General features: G+C 31.1%; 1 protein-coding gene across 4 annotated transcripts in view; it reads right to left on the reverse strand.

Moving 5' to 3' along the window:
* The window catches only part of LOC145248030 (divergent protein kinase domain 1A-like), a 226,703-nt gene that overhangs the window by 121,809 nt on the left and 78,630 nt on the right, over window positions 1-26,264 (reverse strand). For all 4 annotated transcript variants that reach the window (XM_080109752.1, XM_080109750.1, XM_080109751.1 and 1 more), the window contains 2 exons: window positions 16,545-16,644; window positions 14,094-14,176 (listed from right to left, as the gene is read on the reverse strand). In XM_080109752.1, coding sequence (XP_079965878.1) covers window positions 14,094-14,174 — 81 coding nt within the window. In that variant the 5' untranslated portion in view covers window positions 14,175-14,176; window positions 16,545-16,644. The remainder of the gene's footprint in view (window positions 1-14,093; window positions 14,177-16,544; window positions 16,645-26,264) is intronic.

The raw sequence follows: 26,264 nt of genomic DNA on the forward strand, positions 1-26,264 counted from the left end.
CATTTGTTTTGGATATATGATTACATTTTTACTTTTAAATCCATGAATGGAATCTTGTATATTTGGTCAATGGGTTCTTTATGAGCATTTTTGGCAGCTGTATCAGCATTGTCATTTTCCTTTGATTTCCATGTAACACGGAATCCAGCATAAGACTATATCTTTTACTTCTTACAATGAGGTTAGTCTGCACAATAGTTTTATGATCAACAGTTGTTCATCTTTTTTTTTTATTATTTTGTAGGGTTGTCAATACTAACAAAGAATCTGATAAGATCAAGAATTTTTTCATTTTGCTTTGGGAGATGTTCAGTGCCAAATCAATGGTACTTGATTCTGTATTGAAGATAGATGCTTCCTTAGGAAAGTGTTTTTGAGTGACTTAATTTTTATAAATAGTTGTACATTCTGTTGCGTCCTTATCCTTAGATCCATCCAAGTTCTTCCTTTGACTTCTTTAAATATTCGGTGAGCATTGGCTCTGCAGTGTTTAAATATATTTAAATTTTGTTTTGTAGGTTGTTTTGGAAATATTTTTTTAAGGCTCTTTGCTATAGTTTTATGGCATTTCTACACCCAAAATGGAAATAGCTTTATTATAAAATTTACCATATCACATTTTTGCATAAACAGATTTTCATGAAACTTAAAGGGAAATCGTGATATATTATGGCAACACTGTTAGGTTTGTTTACATTTTGCTGTGTTTCTTGATTACTGATTTTTTAAAATATTTTCAATTTTTCAGATGAACAACAATAATAGCTTCTTGTATACTCCACCACAATGGGGCATGGAAAAGCTCTAACTAGCAAGGAGAAAGAAATTATCAAAGAATCTGCTAAAGGCACTTCTCCTGATGCTATTGTCGAGAAAATAAGATGCCATACTGACACAATGAGAAGATTCCTGAAGGACCCTTAAGTACTCTTTCTGCTAGAGATATGAGCACTGTGATCTGTCAACTACATAAAAGATCAGGGCAAACAAATCAATTTTTACCACCGCTGGGCATTCGTTTGCTGCTTTTATTTTCTCAGATGTTTTTATATTTTTACTTTTGCTTTTATTGTTTGTTGGTTTTATGTTTCAGCTTTTGTGAGGAATTGAAGGACTGGTTTTATTGTGATAGTTTTGTTCTTCAAAATCTCCTATTTCTAGAATGCTATAGCTGTTCTGAAAGAGAATTTATGGATTTATTTGTGTATCTCAATTGGTTTGGTCAGGTTTACTCTTAGGGACTAGTTTTAGATTTTAATCATTTAACTAGATTTTAATGGATATTATTTTATTTTGGTTAGTCTCTTTTTGTGTTAGTTTTGATCTGGTAATCTGTTTGACTGGTTTGATTTGTTTTTTGTGCGATTTTTGTGCAAATTTGTTTTTTGATAAAAGTTTACCATTTCTCTTGCCTCTGGGAAGGATGTTTTTTTTCTGTATTGCACTTCTGTAACTTTTTTCTTTTTTATAGGTTTTGCATATTTTGGAGAAAGCCCAATATTTTTGAAGCAATTTGGGCATTTAATTTCTTTGTGCATTCATCTTTGTTATGGTTAGGATCCTTTATACTACATTTTCCATATATTCTGTGTCCTTTGCGGTTTTCTGTGGTGCCCAATGACATTTAGAAGCATGTCAGGGGAGTTGGTACATATAGGTCAACTTTTTCTATTGTATATCCTATTTTGATCTTTTTAAGAATTGTTGGAGTATTGAATGTTAATATATGTTTGTGGGTATAGTCTGTCGTTTTTATATTGATTTGGATATGGTTGGCTATTCTTTGTTTTTTAAGAGCAGTTTTAGTTTCCTAAGCTGTGGCTAGGGTTAATTAGTGGCTTCTAATGACAACCTTTAATGAGTTTAATTTTTGATGGGAAAAGACCTTACATTGGTATGTATAGAATTTTTCCATCCTTAGGAGATTTTAGACATCTCTATAGTAATCCACTGTAACTAAAAGATTGCCATCTTTCATTTTTTTTAACAATCTAGGAATTGCTATTTTGTGATAGTGTTTTTTTTTTATTAGAAATGGTGATAAATTACTGATTTTTTTTTTTTCCTCATTGAATTATATTACTAGAAATCTTGGGAAGTTTTCTTTTATGTAAAAAGGATTATTGTTCTGAGGAGTAGATTCCTGTTTGTAGTCAGAGATGGAGATACGAGGGGTGTGCAATCAGTAATGCCCCTGACCCACTTCCCATAGCAGTAGAGCAACGAAACTTGGCACAGTTATTAGTCTTTCTCTACATAGGAACCACCCAGAGTTATGCATTTCTCCCATCGTTTGATGTAGCTCTGGAGACTGTTGTGGACCGGAGCGTTGTCCTGCAGGAGGAGGGTACCTTTGCTGATCTTGACTCGCCTCTTGATTTTGATAGCTTCATTTAATTTCCTCAAAAGTGAAGCATAATAGGCTCCTGTAATTGTGGTCCTTTTGCCAGGAAATCTGTCATCACTACTCCATCCTGGTCCCAGAAGACTGTGAGCATGACCTTGCTAGCGGAGGGCTGAACCCTTGCCTCCTTTGGAGGTGGTAAGTGCAAGTGCTTTCACTGCATTGACTGGGCTTTGGTCTCTGGATCATAGTGATGGACCGAGGTTTCATCCTGTGTAATCGGTCTTTTGAAAAACTTTGACTCATCTTCTTGGCACATCTCCAAATTCATCCTCGAGCACTCCACGCGTTCTCGCTTCTGATATGGTGTAAGCAACCTGGGAATCCATCTGGCAGACACCTTAAGCATATGTATGCAAATGGTCATAAATGATAGTTTTACAGACCCTGTACTAATCTTGACATCTTGGGCTATTTGGTGAATAGTAATGCACCGATCTTCCAAAATGGCAGCCTCAACTTGACGGACAGATGCCTCATGACAGAAGGGGGGGGGGCGACCAGGTCTGGGAGCTGTTTCCACAGACTTCCAGCCATGTTTGAATTCACGATGCCAGCGTTTTACAAGGTTATATGATGGGGCATTATCACCATGTTTCTTTAATTTCATCAAAAGTTTCCTGTGGTGTGCGTCCTTTCAAATACAAAAACCGGATCACTGCTCGACATTCAACAGGCTCCATTTCACACCTGACTCAGTTCAAACACCTGTAAAACAGAACCCACAATTGGTTCAGAGCTGTAATTTGCCACATAGCCCGTAGAGATATAAATCATTGCACATGCAAAATTTCAGCTAGATCAGACAACTGGAAATGGGTCAGGGACATTACTTATTGCACGTCCCTCCGAGACATCAAAATGATCCCCCTCCCCCATTTTTAGATTTTTTTGTTGAGATTTTTTTACATTCATTGCCATTTTATAACATAAAAGTACTTTGTTGGACCAGTATACTCAATGGCATGAGACACTCAGAGCACTTGTCCTCTTCCCCTTTGTATCACTTTACTGGTTTACAGGTAGATGGCTTGTAGCCATGTTCGGACCTATGAACTTTGTGCTATTGATTGGCTCACAGCCAGTGCCTTCTAACATCTATTCATATATACCTGGTAATAATTTGTTTGTGTTTTATATGTTTCCAATGATTTTAGTAGAGTTTTTTCTTTTTTTTTTTTTTTTGTGGTTTGAAAGCTTAAATCAGTGCGTTTTGGAGGTATGTTTAAGAGTAGATGTTAGGACTTGACCTGACCAGCCAATTAAACCCAAGTAAAGGTTACATTTTTTCTTTCTTTTACAAAGGAGTCACCACTTATCAAGACCCGGAGGCCACTCAGGGATAAGGGTTAATGAGTGTACAATAGCCAATGGGACAATATAGTAATCGCTAGTAGTGGAAATTCGGTAAATTGGATTACTTAAGAGGATGATTCATCGAAATCTTGTTCACATTGGACTTGATGACGACCATATTGTAGTCACTTGGAAAGCAGGAAAATGGAGAGTTTCAGACGTGCAGTTCTAAGAAAGAAACTTTGTTCATGAAATCTATGTTAAGGTTTAGGCACAGTTAAAGAGTGGGGGAAATTATTGATAATGGTTTCAGCAAGACACGTGTTTTTCATGAAAGTAAGACCAGGCAGACCATAGATTGGAGCTAAAGACATTTTCAGTTGTACCATAGCTAGAGATTTTGTGGAGTAGACCTTTATACTATACCCTATCAAAGGCCTTTGATATGTCAAGAGCAATTGCCCCAGAAAGGAAGCCTCCATCAAGAGATTCGCTTATTCTATGAAATATAACTTAACACATCTGCTGTAGATCTAGCAGAAAAGAAACCATATTGCATGTCACTGAGGAGGTTATTTTTGCTGAGGTGGTTGACTACTTCTCTATTAGACACAGATTCCAGCAACTTACTCATGATGCACAGGGGACTGATTGGAGACAGAGGGAGAGGACCAATCACCTGAATTTTTAAATATGGGACATACTGATGAGGTTTTCTAGGGTGTTGGAAGCAATTCTCCTTAAGACAATGCTTAAACAGCTTTGTAAGTATGGAAACTAGTTCTGGTTGAAGCTTTTTCAGCACTATAATTGGAATGCCATCAGGGCCAGTTGCTTTACTGGAATTGAGGTTTTTGATAAGTTTGGCAATATCACACATAGATATTTGTATGTTGCATAATGTGTTTTTAGACACAGGAGGAAACCCTGACTTACAAGCCCTTCAATCACCAGGATTCCATCCTAAAGTATCATGAGTTGCCACCCACAGCCAACAGGTGGCCCCATTAAAAGACTTTTACTCTCTGCAGAGGAAAAGTCAGCATATTTTACAGCCTCTTTTGTGATGAACTGTTGAGCTGTCAACAAAAAAAAATCATACTTCAATATTTCGGCATTTGTTTAATTTACTTAAAAAGTAAAAGAATATCACAGATTAGATTATCTGATATCCTATTACAAATGTTTTAGAGCCGTCTTTTTATGTAAAATATTTCAAATAGTTTTAATTTAAAAAATGTAACTTCTAAAACCTTACAAATCTGTAAAATGGCATTGCATTGAAATAATCATTTTTAGTTGGATAAAAATGCATCTAAATTTATTTGTTAAATTTTATAATAAACATATTGTAATTTGCTTATTTTGTTTGCATGAGGTTAAAAAAAAGTTATTATTATTATTGTTATAACAAAATTAAATTTAGTATTTTTTTTTTTTTTTTGCCTTACTAGTTTATTGCTCCAGATGTAAACACAATTTTCAAATTTAATAGCATTTTATCAAATGCTCTTGTATAATGATATTTACAAGGATTTAATTATAAAATAAAATATATATACATTTTAGGATTTTAAATTTGTTTAACCAATCTCCAGTTTTTTTAACTGTACAATGCAAGCTACGAAGACTCCATTTTAACGTTTTGCTAAAATCTTAATTCATATTTTAAAAACTTAATCTCAGGTTTTTATCGTGGGTCATATATTTTTAACAGAATTAAGATAAAAAAAATTTAAGTTATAACATACATATTACAGTATGCATTTATGTAATCTGCTGAAAAATGAATTAAAATTAAAGGTAAATTATTTGATTGGTTGGCAGGTTATTTATGGTATATCAACCGTTTTTTATGTCAAATCCCATCATTTATTATCTTGGCATATCTCTTCATGTAAATATGTTTTGAATATCACTGGTTTGTCAACAAATAATCTGTAAATGATACTTTCTATTTTTACCTCATAGATGGAATCCTGACAGCTATTACTATTTGGATCAGAGTGGATCTGGGAGCAATGTTTAATATTGGGTATGACTTTAAACTGGATCATGTGAGAGTTTTAAAGGGCGTGGAGTCAACCATTACTATTACTCCCGGATCCACTTTCCTTTAGATTCACTTGGACATCCCTTAGCCTAAAACCCGATTTTTTCTGCTTACTTTATTTCCCAAACATATCAACTACACAAGCTTCCTTTTCTCTATACCACAAAGTGTATATAGTGGGGAGGCCCCGATTTGAAAATTTGGGAAAGTGTAAAGTTACCCCTGAGCTGCCATTACTCCAATATCCACTTTGACTCAGAATTACAGTACATGTTATAAGTACGCTCTATGGATTAAAATAGAAACTATAATTTACAGATTGTTTATTTACAAAAAACATACATGCCCACAAAACAAATATGCAAATCATGCATTTACAAAATGAATAAACATTTGAAGATGTTAAGAATTTGAAGCAGGTCTTTTACCAAAATGATTGAATTCCAGAAAAGAGTCGAGATGTCATAAAATGACCAATCAAAACATGTTATATCTTCTACTCATTATTTGGCAAAACATGCCAAACTACAAAATCAAGATGAAAGTTTGGATATGGAAACATTTGAAATACTATCCACAACAGCGAATAAAGAAAAAAATCACGTACAAAAAAGATCATGAGATTAAAACAATTCAATGAACATTTCATAAACAATAATGTGAGTAGTAAAAAAGAAAAAAAAGAAAAAAAGAAACTGAAATCGAAATGAATTTTTTACCCCACCAACTTATGTATGTGAAGTTTTAACTTTCATACTAAAATTACTATTTGCAGTTTTCAGAAAAAACTCGTGGAAAAGCAAGGCAATAAAAGATGAAGAGAAGAGGAATAGAGAAAAAATATGAAAAGAGAAAGAAAGATAAAAAAAAAAAAAAAAAGAAGAAATAAAATATAATCAAATAGCAATGAAAAGAAATGAGGTAAGTCTGTAGTGATTTGACAATTATTTTTTTCTTTTTTAAAAAAAAGGGGGTGAGGGGGCAAAAAGAGGAAAATTTACATCCATGAAAGGTTCTAGTAATTTAAGTTGAAATTAGTTTTTCCTGATTAAAACAAAAACGAATAATTCACATTCCTGCTTAAAGTAAACCAATTAAACTCAGAGTTGATTCAAGATCATTTATAAGATAACTCCTATCAAATGAAGGCCAATTAAGAAATTCACTCAGCTGTTTATGATAGATATCAAATGAGAATATAAAAATATATTGTTTACATAAATGACATTCCAACATTTGCTCTTGTGGAGAAAAGAGTATTTCAAGAAACAATACAAACATCAAGTAAAACAGATTCAGCAACTAGCATTGGTATACAATCGCGAAATTTTGAGGAAAAAACCTGACAATCATCATGCAGACCTAATCTAATCTTTGTAATGTGCCACATTTCCACAACATTTTAGTTTCAAAGATGAATGCAGCCACCAAAAGTGAAGTTGACAATTTGCTCTAAGAAAGAAAAAGAAAAAAAAAGATTCGATGTCATTTGCTGAACACATTTCACTCTTTTCGTTTGATAAGACACCATTGTTGCAAAATCCTATGCAACTTTATCTAGCCTATGACAATGTGAAATCAAGCACTGAAGATGTTTTACCATCTTAGACTAAATTCAACCAGCATTTTACCCAAGTTGAAGTGCTTTCAAAATCTGTTAGATTATCATTTTTGTAAATTAAATATGTAATTGATGACAAACAGAATTGGATGCGATTCTACAACAAAGTGTTGATATTGCTGAACTTTCTTAAATGTAAAAAAAGTACCAATATGCGAACATGTCTGGAAAAATAATGCATCATGTACAGATATATGCAAATGTGATGGTAGCAACCGTTATGAAATCAACGGATGCAAAAATTGAAGATGCTGATGACAATGATCATATTTTTTTTCTTTGATAGAAAGGTAGTCTTTTTCTGCCTCTTAAGGCTGCATTTTTACTGAGGGTGATCTCATCTGTCATATATATTCCAATCTTGGAGTGTCTATGATTTGTATAATCTAAAAATAAATAGTTCATCAGGCAATTCCATTGTATTATGTTTTGTTGTTTTTTTTCTGTTTCCATTTGATCTAGGTTTTGTGTTTTTGAGTATCGTCTGTTCTACAGGATTTGTTTGTGATATTTTGATAATTTCTTCAATTCCATTTTTACTATAGGCTATATCTGTTGCATAACTCAGTTGTTTCATTCATAATTTTTGTTTCTTGTTTATGTCTGGATTAAGATCGTTAACATGGCCTTTTGTGACATTTAGATTAAGGTGAGAGCTGTTTATACTGGGTTTTGTCATTGTGTGCAGTTTCCATAGAACAAGGTTGTTTTTCTTTTTTCCTACAGATCTGGATAGTCTTCTTTTCTCTGGTATTTTGTAGTAGTTTTTCTACATGATAGCCTTGTGATGATGTTAATTGTTCTTGAGTATCTTTTGTTGTGTAGGTAGTGTTTTGAGATGAAGATTGTTGTGTGGATATCTGTAGTTTCTTTTTTATGAAGGTTTGGAGCTTGTTTTGATTCATGTTTGTTAGTTTTCTTATGGTGTTACATTTTTCTTATAAAGAATTTGACGTGGCTTACAATGGTTAAGTTACTCTTGAGTAAGAGTGGGCTGGATGGGTATTCTTAATAATTTTTTGAACTTCTGAGAGATGTTCTGGGTGTATTTAATTTTCATTACCTCTTTTTCTGTCTTCCATTCTTCTCAGAATCTTGACTCAACCGAATGTTCTCCTTTGCAATTCATGCATTTCAGTTAAGGATAAGTGGCTTACTGCTAGTCAGATCTGCCCATTCTATAATTTTTACATAATTTCCTTCTGGTACACCAATTCTGGTGGTGCTCAAATGTCTGGCAACTATAACATTCAAATGAATTAGGGATACAGACACCAACTTTCATAATTATGAACCTCATCTTAATTTAATGGTTGGAGGTTTGGGAGAGTTACATGTGAGGATGAATGTATTGATGCTGAATTTTTGACAGTTTTTCTTTAGTGATTCTTTTTACATATTCCAAATTGTTTCTTTAAATTACATCTATTGTGCAGTTTTGGGCTTCTCACCACTCCCTTTGAAGTGTTTATGGGAGTAGGCTATTGTGGTGGTTTTTAATAATAGTTCAGTGTATTTTGTTTTTTACTTCTGCTATCAAAGTATTGTTACCTGTTGTTTTGATTGATTTTGGAACCACAGCTGTGAGATATAAATTATGATGAGAGTTTGATGATGGGTTTGCCCTCCACTGACTTAAGAACTATGTATGTTATATAATAAGTGGTTACTTCTTCCATTTCACTATCTCAGTGTGAACAAGTATCAGTGTCCAGATGTGATCTTTCGCATAATTTCATAAATTTATTTGCATTAGTTTGCAGTTTATTGTTACATACTCTATGTAGAGTTTTAGATTTCATTGGCTATGCTTCCCACCCACCTTGGAACCCCATGAGGGGATACACCTAGGAGAAACCCCATACACCTAGTAACATCAGGGCTGCATAGTCAATATACTCCTGCTGATGATCGACAGTTTAAATTTCTGTCCTTGAGTTTTTATTCCCAAGATAATTACTCACCTACAGACAAAAAGGGATATGTGTCCTTTCTCAGCAAGACTGACCCTACAACCATTGTCCTAATTCAGATTTTGTAGATCTGAAAAAGAGCTGACATGACCAGTCGATGTATCAGATCAGGCCTCTCTGATCGCCTGTCTAGTCCAGGTAAAGGTGAAAATATTGTGTTGAGAAGTGAAGGTACTAGATTGTTAAGAATACCCATCCAGTCCACTCTTACTCAAGAGTAACTTAACCATTGTAAGCCACAACCAATTCTTTATAAGAAAAATGTAACACCATAAGAAAACTAACAAATATGAATCGAAACAAGTCCTTCAACCACCAGGGTCCCATCCTAAGGCATCAGAGATCGCCAACAGGTGGCCCCATTGAGGGACTTTTACTCTCTGCAGGAAGCTTTCGGCATATTCTGATGCCCCATGCTAGGAGTCTTCCCATTTCTGGCTATAAATACAGAACAAATATATTTTTTTTGGAGGGGGGGGGGTAAAATATTTAGATGATCAAGTTTATTTTTACTCAGTCAAAATTAAATCTACACTAAATGAATGGAATCATCTCGCACACATACATAAAAAGTGCAGAATAAAAAAAAAAATTATAAACACAAAAACCTAGTTTTTGTCTTGAAGTTGTCAAGCATGATGGATACAAATGGAGGTGTCCTTTAAGGAGAAAGTTACCAAAAATTTAGAATTTGTCGCCATTTTTTTAAAAAGCTTTTACAATTTTATTAATACACAGTGATGAAATAAAATTTTCAATAATACAAAACTACACAGACATCACAACAAAAATGCAATAATTTCGATGGAGAGATTACAAATACTGTCTTCCTCTTTCTGTGTAGTTCAGGGTCAAAGCTGTAGTCTGCATCCTTCCTTTTCTGTCAGGTGAACTAGTACAGACATTTTTAATTAAAATATACTATATTTAATTGTAACTATAAGTATGCATTCTTTCTTTATTTAGAGTTCCTTCAAAGGAGTTGCTATCCCCTATCTCATAGGATCTTAAATTATTATGCTTCCTTACTAATGTTTAAACTGATCTCTTTCAAACCCCTTCCATATCATAGCCAATCATTCAGACATTTACCATCGTATTGGCTGACAGGTGAATTAAGATCCAATTGTGTTAATAATGCTCAAGTAACTTTATACCTTAATATATCTACACTTAACTTCAAAGGCATATTGCTGGTAAGTAATATATATTTCTAGTTGAACGTTATTGTAAAAAGTCAAACAAATAAATAAGAAGCTACAGTTTCACCAATGGGAGAAGGAAAGAAGATAACAATGAGATTATGCAATACATAAAAAATATATAACTTAAAATACTATACATTAACTCACAGATTAGGAGTTTAGATGTAAGTTAACAGTTGCCCTTTAGATAAAATACTTTGAAAAACAGATTTTGCAATTCAATTTTTATCAATTTTTTTCCTTGTTTCCGGATCAACAATTTATATAAACAGTCTGAAATCTTAATTGATACATCAAACAATTTTTAAAACGAATAGGAAAGGCTGAAATTTATGCAGGCTTTTAAAGAGACATGAACATGAGGAAAATTCCAAAGTGTTTAGTCCTGATTTTTTTCAACAGCATTTTTTTTTAATTATTAAAAATGAAATCAATTAAAATTATTGTTAAAAAATAACAGCAATGTTAACTGATTTCATTTTTATAAAAGAAAGGTTATTCTTCAATCTGGTGGCGAAGTATAAAATTTTAAGTTAATTTTCATAAATTCAAAATTTCAGTGAATAAAATTTTACAGAAATTTAATTTTACAAAATATGCTTTTTATGTCATTGGATAAAACATTTCTCAATGGTAATCAATAGGATTAATTGTTGGCTCAGCAATAAAAGAGACAGGTTTACATTTTTTAAAGTAAGATAACTTGTTAAGTCAACATGTGTAAACATGCCTTTCTACCTCCTCCACAATGTGTACATAAAGTACCACCCCCAACTGTCCCTTTCTGTGCATTATAACAGTAGCAAAAGCAAAGAATCACTTAATTTTTTTTCTCTCTCTCCTCCGACTTTTTTATTTTCCTTTTCTCTCTGTCCTCCCTTTTCCTAGTTACTCTTTCTGTCCTCTCTTTTGTATCTGTCTCCTTTATTTTCTCCATCTCTCCATGTTAGACCCTTTTCTTTCTTCCATCTCTCTGTCCCCTTTTTTTTTTTTTTGCTTGTTCTGTCTTTTCTCTTTCTCACTGTCCTTTTTCTTTTCTTCCTTTATCTCTGTGCGCTTTTATCTCTCTCCTTCTCAATCATAGTTTTCTCTCTGGCATCTTTCTTTCGTGCTTCTCGCTCTTTTTCCTTTCACTTTCTTTCTGAATAATATTTATAATTTCATGAAAAATATTTCATCAAATGACCGTAATTCTTTGGGTCCTAGGTCGTCTGTGATCTATTTTAATGACATTATCCCTTATGAAGTCATAAAGGATCTTCTCAGTATTTTCAACATGGTGATTAAAAAATATGTCATATCCTTTATTAGAAGCAAAAAAAAAAAAAAAAAAAAAATTAGAAGCTTCATAAAATGAGTGAAATTGCTAGTAAAATCTTCCATTATATTATTCAATAAATATATTTTATTTTTACTCATTTGAAATATAGCATTAAAAAATATTTAAAAATTTACATAACACTTTATAAGTCTTTGTTTAAAAATTGACTGATAATTTCTTTTATTAAGCAAATTTCAATGTTTTGATGTCAATCTATTTATTTTTTTACATGTAAAAAGTTGAATCACTTCACAAAATCTGCCAAAATTAGAAAGAAATCACCTCTTTTTAAATTTCTCATACAAAAATTAGTCAAGTTTAAAGGTTTTAGGTCTGTACCTTTAATGAGTAACTTTCACAAAAGTCAAATTGGGCTTCAAGCTGTGTTTAGCATGTATAAAAATAATGTTTTTATGGATGTACTAATGAAAAACATTTTTAGCTTGTCATGAATAATAAGTTCCAAGATATTAGCTGCTAAAATAAAGCTTATATGAACAATCAAAGTTCTACTGTTTCTGCACAATTTTTGTGACAACATGATTTTCACTAATGTTTAAGGTTGGGTGGATCTAAGAATTATTAATTCCATCTATATAATCTTTCTTTTAATGGACTATGATATATTTCTAAAGATTTTTCATGTATTTGAAGCTTTTATCTTCAGTTATACACACCTTAAGTTGGCCTTGCATTCAATATCACACAAAACGCAATCTCTGACTAACTTTGAATGGCCATAACTCATGTACTAATTGACATATGAAGATAAATTTGGTATTTTTTTTTTAATATCTTGCAGAACTATATATGCATACCTATAAAAATTTTGGTATAATCAGGAAAGAAAAAAATCAGTTTAAGATACCTACTAAAAGGTCCGACTCCACCTCTCTTTTGTTCATGGATGAAATTGTAGATTAGCTAGAGAAATAGTGTGGAAGAAAGAAAACTCCATGACAACACCAATCTGGTGTTTGCATTTTTGAGATAAGTGATTATTCGTATTATTTGAATTTTTTGAACTACTGTTCTCATCTTGACTTATTTTGATCGATGTAACCTTGGATATCCGCAAGGATCCAGGGTGTAGTAGACAAAGTACTTAGTAAAATTCAATTTTAAGTTACACTCTTCTGGAGGTTGAAGGTTCAATCCTCAATGCAGGCAACACAAAAATACAATTGCAAATTACTTAGAAATTCTACCCAATCATGGTTGATGAAACGAGAGCATGCTACTCCCGTGGATTAAATAAAGGTTTTCTGTTTGAAATTTGGTGCAAATTCACAAGTTTAACTAGATATGCCTGAAGACAGTCGAAGGTTACATGAACCAAAATGTTGTGAAAATAACACTGAAGATGAAAACAGTCGTGTGAAGAATCCAAATAATACAAACACCAATTCTATTCTCATCTTAAATATCTCCTTGCCACTAGACTATGGTTAAAAATTGAGCTACTTTTGGTTTACTATAAATTCAATATTACACAGATGCCCTTCAACAATGTCACTGTTATCGGATGCCTCAATCAAGGTAGTCTCAACCATACTGGAAGAATGAAGACAAGCTTCTTAGTTTTTCTTTTTGTTGCCTTAAAATATCAGAAAAAAATAAAAATCAAAGTTACTTTTAACATTAAACTATTAACACCAGAGAAAAATATTTCTGCAGATATAGAGTAATTTGGCCCAAATCAAAGTTTTGTCAGGCTTCCACACTTTTAAAAACCACTGCGATGTCAAAATGTAAAAACTTGTATGCTTTAAAACAAAATATTATTTATTGAATAAATACTGAAAATTACATCAAAATTGCTTAATTCTTTCATTTTTGTTGATTAAAAAGAATTAACACATTAATTTATTTACAAAATAGTTTCCTGGTGTGGTACTACTATGAGTCCCTAACCTCTTTCAGAAAGCATTTATTACCACTTGAGAATGAAGGAGGTCAGTCAAGTTGACTCAAAATGATCTTACAAATAATCCAATTACTGAAAAGAACAAAAAAGGGATTTCTCAAAAGGATCAAATCTAACATGATTTTATATGAGAACAACTTTATAGGGTCCCCAAGATTATCACATCTCAAAGATTAAAGGAAATACAATGAATAGACATCACAATTATTACAAGCCCTAACTTAGAATGAACGGAATTTAAAGAAACAAAGTAATATCGACTCAAAGTAAAACAAATTGAATCCTGATCTTACCTGATAATTGAGCCATACTTTCAGGCAAGGTTTAAATAAATCCTTCAAGATTAAACACAATATTCCTTTCGGGGAACACATTTCTAAAATGAACAAAAAATAGATAGCATTAAAAATGATTCAGTATTTTTAAATAATGATAAATTAAAAATAGTCTTGTTTATATAAATTCTTCACTAACCCCACCATCACACACATCTGATATTCTCTGCAGAATACATAAACAAGTGGTTGAAACTTTCTCATCATCATATTCAGTTTAACATATATTTTACATGCTGGCACATGTTGAACAAAATTTAGTTTATACCACAAATAAAATTGATACTTAAATTTCTGAAAAAATATAAATTTCAACAATTTCATGTGAGGTATACACTTTTTTTATTTTTTTCCTTTGAAGATTGTAACGTTGGGTATGGGACAGCCAAACCAGCTGCCAACAGCCGAGAGCTCGTTTTAGTATCCTCATTGTTCCCTTAAGTGCAATTGTCTGGATCTCTTTTGCACTTCGTTCACCAGGAATATTAGTTAGGTAGGACTTCATAAGCCCTGTGGCACCTATAATAACTGGTATAATTGATATCGCTCTAAAATTCCAGTTTTTTTTTTGTATCATACAGGAGACCTTGATATTTGGTCTGTTTCTCCTTTTCAGCTCTGTTCAGATCATCATTAGGGACACTCACTTCAACTAAGGTTACCACTCTCTCTAACTTATTCTATATAACTATGTCAGGTTTGACAGCAGCATTTTCAAGGTAGATGGCTGTAGGAATTACATGTTTATAATGTATAGTATATGTCATTTCCAACTGTTCTTTCAGGTTGATGCTTCCAGGACTTGCTGCTACACTGAATGTTACAGATGGTCCAGTAACAGATAGTGAGGAACATAGGGGGATAGAGGGAAAAGGAGAATAAATAGGTCACTAAACTCGTGGTATTTATTCTGATATAACTATATCATGTTTGATAATGAATATAAATTTGAAATTCACTTCCATTTTGGTATAACAGTTTTGATATTAACACAGACTAATGTTTATTTCTTCATTTTTATTTATATTTTATTAAATCTTGATTTGTATAAATAAAATTGTGTTCAAATATATTTCTGACTATTAGAAATGAAGACTTACCAGCTGAAAAGCAAATGAGATGTTTTGTATGTTGTGAGTGTCCAACCAAAAAAGAAAAAGAAAATGCTTTTATTTATAATAGTTGATTTTTATAATTTAAATTGATTTGCATACATGCCTAATTTACATGTGTGGAGACTAACTGCATTCAATAAACTGAACAGGCAGTTAGCTATTAGATAGGGCAGAGAAAAACTGTTGGTGCTGGAAATTTATCGAGTCATTTTAGAATTTGAGGCACAGGAATTCTGTGACCTACCTGGAGTAAAGCAGTTTGATCATTTCATCCTATTTCGGCTAATTTGGGGAGCATTCACAATTTACTAGCAACTAACTGAAGAGCAATCCAATGCAACACAAATTAAAAAAGCACTATTTACTGCTTTTGCCGGTGACAGATTTATGACCTAGGAGAAGTTTGAGACATGTGTTGTATCCGAATGAGATCGTAGAAGTGTATTTGGTAGATTTGCAGAAATTGTCTTTCTTATTGGCAGGAACTTGGAACTGGTTTGAACACACAACTAACTAATTGGCACATATAAAGACCAAGTATATTAAATAAACTGGTCAGATTGGAAGTAGGCAGTTGGCGTTTGGAAAGAGTAGAAAGTGTTTGTGCTGGAAGTTTATCAAGTGTCATTTTAACGTTTGGAATTATGTTTAAAGTTTTGATTGCCACTGTGACCTTTTCAGGGTTTTTTTGTCAGTTTATTTCAATATTATACATAAAGGTTTAGATGTTTCTTGATTTCACAACCCAAGTTAAAATCTGAAAATACGATGCTAATTTTATGTTATGCAAACTTGTTATGGTGCAGAAAAAGAATATTTAAATTTGTGATAAAAAAGCGTTTGGGGGGGGGGGGGGGTAAAAATATTTTTTTTTAGTTTTCAAACTTTCTTAGTGTGTAAACAAAAATGTTTTTAGCAAAATCAAACATTTAGCTTTCAGAAATATTTACTTTGTTAGCAGTTTTCTGCTGTTTGTCTAATGTCAATACTAAAATCGTTGCACAGTGGATAATTTATTGTCTACTGCAAAATTTACATTGCCTGTAAAATAAATTACCAAATTACAAAAACTGCAGGCAAGACTATTTTCGAAGAAATGAATTGTTAGATATAAAAAAAATTTACATGGATTTGTATTTTGACATTGAGTAGAGTAATTCAACTTTCTTCTGCCTAAACATTTTTATTTGATGTTCTAGAAGTATTCTAGGGAAAACAATGAAGATAAGGAGAAAACTGATTTAGAAAAAAAAGAAAAAAAAAAAAAACTTTTTTTTTTTTAAATATGACTTACTTTTTGTAGTTTCCTTATTTTAAATTTTGGTAGAAAATGCCATTGAAGAGATTTAAAAGTCAATGGCAAAAGTGCTGCTTCAAGTTGAGGAAATGTTTCCCTGAAAATAAAGGAAAAAAGTTGAAAAATTTAATTTTTTTTTAGCAGGAAGGGTTTTCAGGCTGCTATATAAATTTAACATATCAACTTTTCAAAGTGATTTTTTGTCATTTTTCTCCCCACTAAAATCATGTGTTTTCAGTATTTCAAGCAGGGCTGGGGAGATCATCTTACATTAAAGTTACGTAGCAAACTTAACACTTAGTTAAAAACTACAAAACGGTTAAACAAAAATAATTTAAAAAAAAAAAAAAAAATTCAATTGATAGGGAGATTTTTTTTCATGAAGCAAATCTGATAAAGGCTGATAAAATATAAATGTAAAGGTGGTTTACATTATACACTGAAATCCGGTGTTAAAAATTGAACAAACTATTTAAAAAAAAAAATAATCTGAAAATTAAATACTTAATTGATAGTATTTTGATTGGCTGGTTGGTTGTTTTTGTTTTATGGCATATCAACCCTTTTCGGGTTATTTAATGCCGAAAATTTTTTTAATAGAATATATTTGTTTTTTTCAAGTCGGTTTCTATTAAACCCATAGTTGGGACCCTAACAGGTACTACCACTCTGGGTCAGAGTGGACCTGGGAGTAATGGTAATTGAAGGGTGGCTCAACACTCCCCAAAGCTCACAAGCTGGGGCCTCACCACTGGATATAGTTTATGGTCATATCCAGGACCTGATAGTATTTTGAAGATTTAAAACACAAAAAACATTCAGTAAAATATTTTTAGAGGTGGGAAATACATTGTATACATTACCATTAAAAACTTATAAAAAAAGATTACATAAAACACAAGTTACAAAAACATTCATAAAACAATCATGTTATAAAAACGAGAAATCATTTTTTTTAAAAATGTTAAATATTTCCATAAAATTGGTGCTCTCAATTCTCATTGTTTTGTCGCACAATTTTGTAATAAATGAATAATCCTTCACAAATTATCATGAACTAATGTAATAAAACTTTAAAAATAATAATGAATAGAAAAGATGTAGAATAATATGGGTGTTCTTTGATCTCAACTGACAATTATCCGGCATTGTATAGTTGACAGAAAAATAGCTGTTTGTTTCTCCGAAATAGATGGTGAGGTCTAATTGTAACAATGATGTGGCAATCGTACAGAAGTTGATCTTTGTTTTCTTTTTGTGTGTGGAAAAATTGAGGCCATTAAAAAAAAATAAATAACTTAACTCCTGAGATTTGATTATGTATATCGAGATGAACTGCATCTATCCCTTCCAACCTACATAAGGTAGAGGAGAAAGAATCAAAAGCAATATGTAAACCTGCACAATGGTGCATGTTTACTGTGGCTGCAATACATACAAATGACAGGCCTGTGATGGGGAAAATATTCAACTAGATTTGCACACCTTGAAAATGGGATGCCATTTTGAAAAATAAATATATAATCACTTCCTAAAGATGAGACTCCATGCTGAGATCGCAAACCACTTCAGATCACACAGAAGTTATGTCCACTTAAGTTCATACTCCTCTGGTCACTCAGTTTTTATATCCAATGATTAAACAATGAATCATTCACAAGTGGTTTCTGCATGGTTCAAACCAAATCATTTTGATTCCTATATATATATATATATATAATTATTTTTTTACTATAATAATTAAATACCTACAGACACTAGTGTTTCATCCTTTTGGGAATCTTCAGTGCAGGGTGCCACGATTAACACCAGTCGACAGATTCAAACTCGGCAACACGAGTCATCTCTGGCTCGATTAGCAAAGACCGTATCCATTTCTGAGCAAAACCGGGGAGACTTGGGATTTCAGCCAAGCTGGCAAGGAAGCTGTGGGCCCTGCTCATTGGGAAATGTGCTGATTCAGTGGGGTTCAGAGTACAGTCAGGATTTTAATTGCATGATTTATTTTATATTCAGTTGACAGTGACTATTGTTTTGAGTGGTAGAAAAATAAAGTGACATTCTAAAACTCTTATAAAACATTGTTACTTGTTTTAATACTCAAGCTTATTGGGAAGAAAAATCCATATTTTATAACAATGACCAAGTCCACATGATTGACACTAAAACTAGTGTTGAAATCCAGCACCAAATTTAGACGGAGATGATGAGTGGATATTCACAAACTGTGCAGTGAATGCACACAAGTTTACGCATGTCTGATCACTTCAAGGCATAATTCCCAGAGTCACGCATTCTAGCTTTTCTGCCATATACTGCCTCCCATTATGTCATATTCTGCCATGTAATTATAATTCTACACTTTTCAACTTCTAAATTTTCTATTCTGATTAATTTTTAACCTCATGTGGAAAATACTGTTCTTAATATCTTAACACACTTACACCTAGATATTACTACAAACATGTTGCCCATTTTGATGCTCAACTTTATATTTCACAAACCAATAAAAAAAAAATAGATGCACTTCAATATTAAGAGTCTCTTCCTATTGATGACTGAATCACATTTATGGAGCTTTACATTCCTAAATAGACACTAGAGGATAGCTAATCAATAAAAAATATTGACCACCGCCTTAATTCTAAATTGAAGCAGGGATAAATGTTTTAGTTATGTTTTTTTTCTAATTTGTGATTCAAAATTACCATTTATTATATTCCAACATGGCATTAATTCACAAAAACAAAGGCATGGAGTTGGAATTCAAAATTTTTTTGCAAGAGTCAGAGTATTTTAAAACGGAGTTGGAGACCACATTTTTTTTCAACAGACTTCATATCTCTAAAATGGAAGAGTTAGAGATAGCTTCTTCCTTTTCAGGATTCAAGTTGACATCACTTTTTTTTTTTTTTTTTTTTTTTTACTAAAGAGTTTCATCTGTTGGCTGTAAATCTGAATACTGATCATACATATTTCACATACCATGCCAAACCTAAATTGTTTGGCTGTTCATGGTAGCCAGCTTCTATCTCACTTGAGAAGGTTAGCAATTGGTTGAGGAAAAACTAAAAGTTGCAAAGTGGTTCTTCATAAGAGAGAGAATCCATATATAGTTGCCAAATTGGGTTACATCAAGTGGCAAATTACATGACTTTAGAACAAGTGTCAATTTTTAATTTTTTTCTCACATGCCAACAGCATTCATCTACAGTGGGTTGAACCAGCTTCCTCTAAAGGAGGATGTTTCTAGGTAATATCAAATTCTGTGGTGCTCGGTTGCATATATGAATTTTAATTCAGTTGGACTCAAACTAATTTTAATAATAAAAAAATTATTTCTGAAATCAGAGTTGAGTTCAGTTGAATTCTTCAAAAGTAGCACAATTTTAAGGTTTCTTTTTAAATATCTATTTATGTTAAAATTTGGATTTTTATATTCTTTTTTTATGGAGAAAATTTGTATGTCAATATTCAGTGTTTCTATTGCTTCTTCACGTGGGAAGAGTTAAACACAAGTTCAGTTTTTAATGTGGAGAAAATCCAGCTCCCTCCCCCAATGGGTCACTCTGGATAGGGACAGAAATAAAAAAATGCCTCAGTCTAGAATGATTTCTCTTCACCTGTTACATGATAAGGGCTGTCTCCTTTTCATGTAAGTATAAAAATATAGAAATTTAGTTAAAATGAAAATGAAATAGCATAGACGAAATTCGAACCTCGTAATTTAGGTTTAGAAATAGATTACATGTGAGAATTAGAAAATGGAATGTAAAACAAACGATTGTTTGGCTTAGAGATAAAATAGTTTAAAGAAAAGAATGTGCACTGTCAATTTTGTTATGAAAATTCAATTGAAAGAATGCAGCTACAAGATAATTTAATAAACATGTTTTTAACATATTGGAAATATAGGTTACTGAGAATATAGGTTAAAATTCCTTTTGTAAAAAAAGGAAAAGTTTTGGACATGCATGTCCAGAACACGTGAAAGAAGACATGTTTTAACATGTGTATGGAAAAATGGGAAGTTCTAGATATAGTTAAAAAACTTTAGAGTTAAGGAGAAACTGGGAGAAACTCAGAGGGAGTTTGAGAACGACAGACGATAGTCTGCAGTTTGGAATTCGAACGTCTAGAAGCGAGATGGTCACTTTGAAACTTAGAATGTGAAGCTTTGAATCCTTGATGATGAAAACCACGGCTGGTCATGAGAAGAAATAAACCCATCATGTGTTTTTATAAACGTCGTCTTTGTGTTGTGATTCTATCAAAAAGGTAAAGTGAAAATTGTTATTATATGTCTATATATCTGTTATAAAATGTCTTGACATACACATCTCATATCTACACTAGGACTGTCTGAAGACTGTCTACACAATGTCTCCTCACTCTAAGAGCATATCTACACTAAGACTGTCTGAACACTATCTCCTCACTCAAAGAGCTTCCATTACTCAGCTAAGTATGAACATTTTAATATAGATGAATCTTCATAATAGAAACGACATTCGTCATAAAACGAACAATCTCTCTAAAACTCATCAACATCTCTTCCTAAGAATCTCTTACAACATCCCTCTTAATAAAAGAATCTCTCTAAGATACAACAACAATTTTTAGAACAATCTCTCTCTTACATCTCCCTCTTACAACACATCACTCCTTAAGACTCTCTTACTAAGACTGCACTTTAATAAGACTCTTTTAATAAGAAAATATAACACACTGAGCAAGGCAAAAAAAAAAGATGAAGTGTAATATCAAAACAGATACTATTCTTTTTATCAGAGAAATTTTTTGCATTAATATTCAATATTATTTTGTCGTTTTATATTGAATTTTTCTTTTTTTAAATAAAAAAACCTAAAGAAAAGGTTTTTAATGTGAATGTTCACCGCCATATAAAGTCAGAATGTTAATTTGTATGCACTCAGTCGCTTATTGGGATGTGCTTCTAGAAAAATTTTAATTGTTTTTTTTATCTGGTAAGTTGTTCTATCTTTCCTTCGACCCAGAACATAAAAGAAATTCAGTAGATCTCGTAATATAAAATAAACTATTACACAATTAATTAATCAAGCGAAGTGAATAATATGTCGTACATAAATAAACAGACATAGTGACAAACTCTATCGAAAACATCATCACATTGGTGGAGATAAACATCCCCAATTTTATTTTCATGATGTTCTTAGAATATGCATAACAAAATGTCTCCCTCAATTCTTAGTTTTAAGTTCAACCTTAAGCCATTATGCACTACTGAGTGGTTACGATTTCTACTAAGTTAATGCAAAACAAAGGCTACTTATTCATCAGAGTAGAAGTTACTTTAGATGGGCATGAATGTTTCTTGCATGCTTGTTCACACTAACAATAAACCAGTTCTCACTGGTCAGTGGAGAATCATGCTAGAAAGGTTACTTACCATAGAAACATGAGCAACCATGCCTTAGGGTTTTTTTCTTATGAATATGGCTTAAAAAAAATTTTTCTTATGAATATTGCTTAAAAGTTTTTTTTCTTATGAATATTGCTTAAAAGTTTTTTTTCTTATGAATATTGCTTAAAAAAATTTTTTCTTATGAATATTGCTTAAAAATTTTACTTTATAAAATACATTTAATTATATAAATAGTACCTTCCTTCCAGAGTTTGTTTTTTTAGTTTAGATATTTGTATTAATCTTCCATTTCAATTTTACTATATAAACCAAGAGGCAGTTTTTGCACAAAGTATTTGCTTACTTAATTCAACACTGATTTTAAAAATTATACTTAAAAAAATTATTTTATTTACAAATACTCTTATTTGCATTTAATGTTTCCTTCCTTCCAGTGTTTGTGTATAAATAATTAAAACTGCTGCCTTCCAATAAATTTAAAACTAAATTCCTGACCTCTACGCACACTGTTGCAAAGATACTCTTTCATACTTATAAAATAATATGAATGTTTAAATTAGTGCTGGGGTGAATAATCAAAATTGGAAATCAGCAAAGTCAAAACTTTTGGGGTTACCAGAAAAATTTGAGCATAATTTCTGATTCCAAAACGATTTTACCAATTTTATTTAAACTAAATTTTCCATTGATGGTAATAAAATGAATATTTGTATTTAAACTACTATTAAAACTAAAATCTATAGATTATAACACCAAAATAGGACAATTTTTTTTTACTTATGTAAAAATTTAAAATAAATAATATACTTTGCATAAATTATTGATAAATGTAATTGATTTACAAGGTTCCAAAATATGTTTAAAACTTAAAATATTTTTGTAAAAAAAAAAAAAAAAAAAAAAAAAAAAAAAAAATATCTTTGATAATTAAATTTAAAAAATATAAAGAGGTTTTTAATTTTTTTATGTGGTAGGCTTTTGCTCAGTCCTTCAGCATTGGTAAACCTTACAAGGTGTCCAAAAAGTGTGAAAAAAAAAAAAAAGGGCACTTAACGTTTTGAAAGCTTGGTGTGGAGTTGAATAAGGTATAAATGAATTATCCAATTTAAAGATTTTTCATGGCCCTGTATGAGAATACACTTATGTCAGTTCTTCTTTGAGTTTGAGTTTCTATGACTAAACTAATTTTAAAACAAAATTTATAAAGATATAAAAGGTGGATTATGATAGAGACAGAAGGCAACAAAATCAAAGAATGATAATAAAAATGATTCTTGGTTATTAATACTATTGAAACCAGTTCCATTGTTACATTTTCTTTCCAGTGACAAGACAAAAGTACATTCTTTTTCAGACTGTGTTGAAAATTTGCCAACATAAAAATGTGTGCATATATATATATATATATATATATATATATATATATATATATATATATATATAAACTATTTTTAAAAATTGCAAATGTGCTTATGATTAAAAAAATATTTTAGTAAATATTTTTTTTTAATTTTTGTTTCATATTTAAAGTTCTGTGAAAGTTTGAATTGTTTTCTTTTTAGATTCTTCCAATATATCAGTATCATTTTTACGATGATGTTGTAGAGAAACACCCTCAGCTAAATCATCTCTCTCCACACATAAACAAAATTGTGATTCTACTATTTCAAGAAATTACATGTGAACACCCTAAAAATGTGGTGAGAACAAATAAAATTAAAAAATCAATTATTTTAAAATTTGAAGTGGGGAATCCGTTTCATATGTAAATTTAACATAAAATGAGCTTTTTGTTAGTAAATATGCATGATTGGATGATCTGAACAGTTAGATCTTGGATTAGTGGTAAAAGAAATTTTATGAACAGCTCTAAAATTTAGAATGGCCTCAAAATGAGATTCATTTTCAGTTAAATTTATATAGGAAACTGATCCCTCACTAAATTCTAAAACAGTTTTTGTTGTTTTTTTTTTTTCTTTTTACCAAGTTTTTCAAAGTATTCACATGTAATCGCCTAAATAAGACCGAAGACAGAAAGGATAAAGTGTAATAGCAGAAAAAAATATATTTTGAATTATATATTTGCAAAAAAAATATAATATATTTTGAAAAATTAGGCACAAGGATGTTGTATTTGTTAAAATATAATGTACAAAGGAAATTTTTTACCAGTAACAGAAGTGAACAGAAAGATTGTTATTTAATTGAGAACATGTTTCCTTCTCTTTTTAATTATATCTAAAATGTACCAATAAGTAAAATTTATATTTTGTTGGATTTATTTTTTTTATAGATTTCTCTGTAATTTTTTTCTCTATAATTAAGATATTATTCGTGGTTAAATAATACATACAATATATATATTGTATATGTATTGTATATATATAAAAAAAAATCAAACTAAAACAAATGGTTTTCTAACAAAAAGATTTTTTAAATTTCTTTTCAAACAAACATCTTTTAATTTAAGCATTATAATTTTTATTTTCCCTTTGAAGATAGTTAATTAAATTCATTTATAAAGAAATGTTTGCTTCTTAAAAATGAAAATGCGCATGCATTGATTAATTAAATATATTTTGTTTAATCCAGAAACATTTTCCATAAGATGTCTAAAAAAATATCAATAAATAGTTTGTTAAGAATAAATATATTCAATGTTAGGTATTCCATTAAGTACATACAAAAAACATATGTCACAAAAAACACTCAGGGTTAAGAAAAAAATATCAGGAGAGTCAAATTCATTGAAGTAGAGTTATTTTCTGCTGTCAGAATCATCAGAAAGAGCATAATCAGATCAGTATAAATCTATAAACTCCTAAAACATGAAAGGAAGTTGATTTCTCTACAAGTTTATCAATATGTGTATTGCTTTTTGTAACTTATTTGTAAGATACAAAAAAAACTAAAACATATTCGTTTTCATATATTTTGTTCCAGTGCAATATTGTTTGATTTTTTTTCAACATAACTTTGGTATATTTATAATTTAACCTCATGAATCAGCATTGTTTTTTTTTTTAATACTTTGTGATAAGAAAAACCCATAATATTCAAAAATTTATATATAAACAGCCTTACATTGACACCATTTAATGAACTTTTTCGATAGACGTGTCTATAATTGCACAGGATTAATTTTAATGCTGTGGCTGCGTCCTTTGAAGCGCTTTGATTATTGGAATCGGAATTGGTGATTGTATCAGAATCATCTATCACTAGTTTAAAATGTTGACTATTATTTATAAAATTATGAAACACTACACTTAATATTTATAAATACCTAAAAAAAAAATCAATTAGCTATTTGGGGATTCAGAGGTGACTATTATTTATAAAATTATGAAACACTACACTTAATATTTATAAATACCTAAAAAAATCAATTAGTTATTTGGGGATTCAGAGGTGGAAGCAAAAATGTACAAAGTTCTTTAATTTTCCCAGGCAACACTCATGCAGAGTTCCCACTAATTTTACATTAAATATAACCTCGGTTTCACAATAAACCACAAAAATCAGGAAATTGACGAACTTGAAAACAATTTTTAATTGATTAAGGAACATTTATTAGTACAACAGATTCAATGTCACCGTAAAAAGGTAGCAAAACTGAGAGAAGTCTTTTTTTTTTATTGAAATTATGGAATGGTAAGTTGCAACAAGTTGATAAAATAGAAGTGGGATATAAATAGAAGTGGGATTTTCTCGTGGAAATTTGATTGTAAAGAACGCTTGTTTTCACAAAACATTAATCAGACGAGCAGGTTCTGTCTAGGCTAGTCTGAGGTGAGCGCTTTGACCTGTCATAACGTTTGAAATATAAATGACCTTGAAGTGTAAGGAGACATCAAATATGATTAATCTCAAAAACTAAAACAAAAATATGATTGTTTCAATGAACTGTTTCTGACCCCACTTATCAATTAAAAAAGAAATGGGAAAATTCTTCCTATTTCCATGATCCAAGACACACACATGTAATTGGCATCAGCATAAAATTATTCAACTTATTGATGAAAATTTGAGGTAAAATATTTACAAAAAATCAGTTATTTTTATTTATTACTAGCAGGCTGCCTGGTGTTGCCCACTTGGAAAATATGCATGAATATTATATTTTAATTTATACAGAAACCAAGACATGTGCATGCGAGTATTATGTTTTTTCTAAATAGTTCACTTCTTGTAAGTAAAAAAAAAAAAAAATACTTGAGCTGAGATCGAAACCAAAGCCTAAAGGCAATGAGTCAAGTACGATTACACATTAGGCTAGCTTGCCACAATCTTTAAAAAGTGCTTTCAAA

The sequence above is a fragment of the Euprymna scolopes genome, chromosome 26, assembly GCF_053919585.1.
Source record: "Euprymna scolopes isolate OS-2025 chromosome 26, ASM5391958v1, whole genome shotgun sequence".
In the NCBI taxonomy this organism is placed as follows: domain Eukaryota; kingdom Metazoa; phylum Mollusca; class Cephalopoda; order Sepiida; family Sepiolidae; genus Euprymna; species Euprymna scolopes.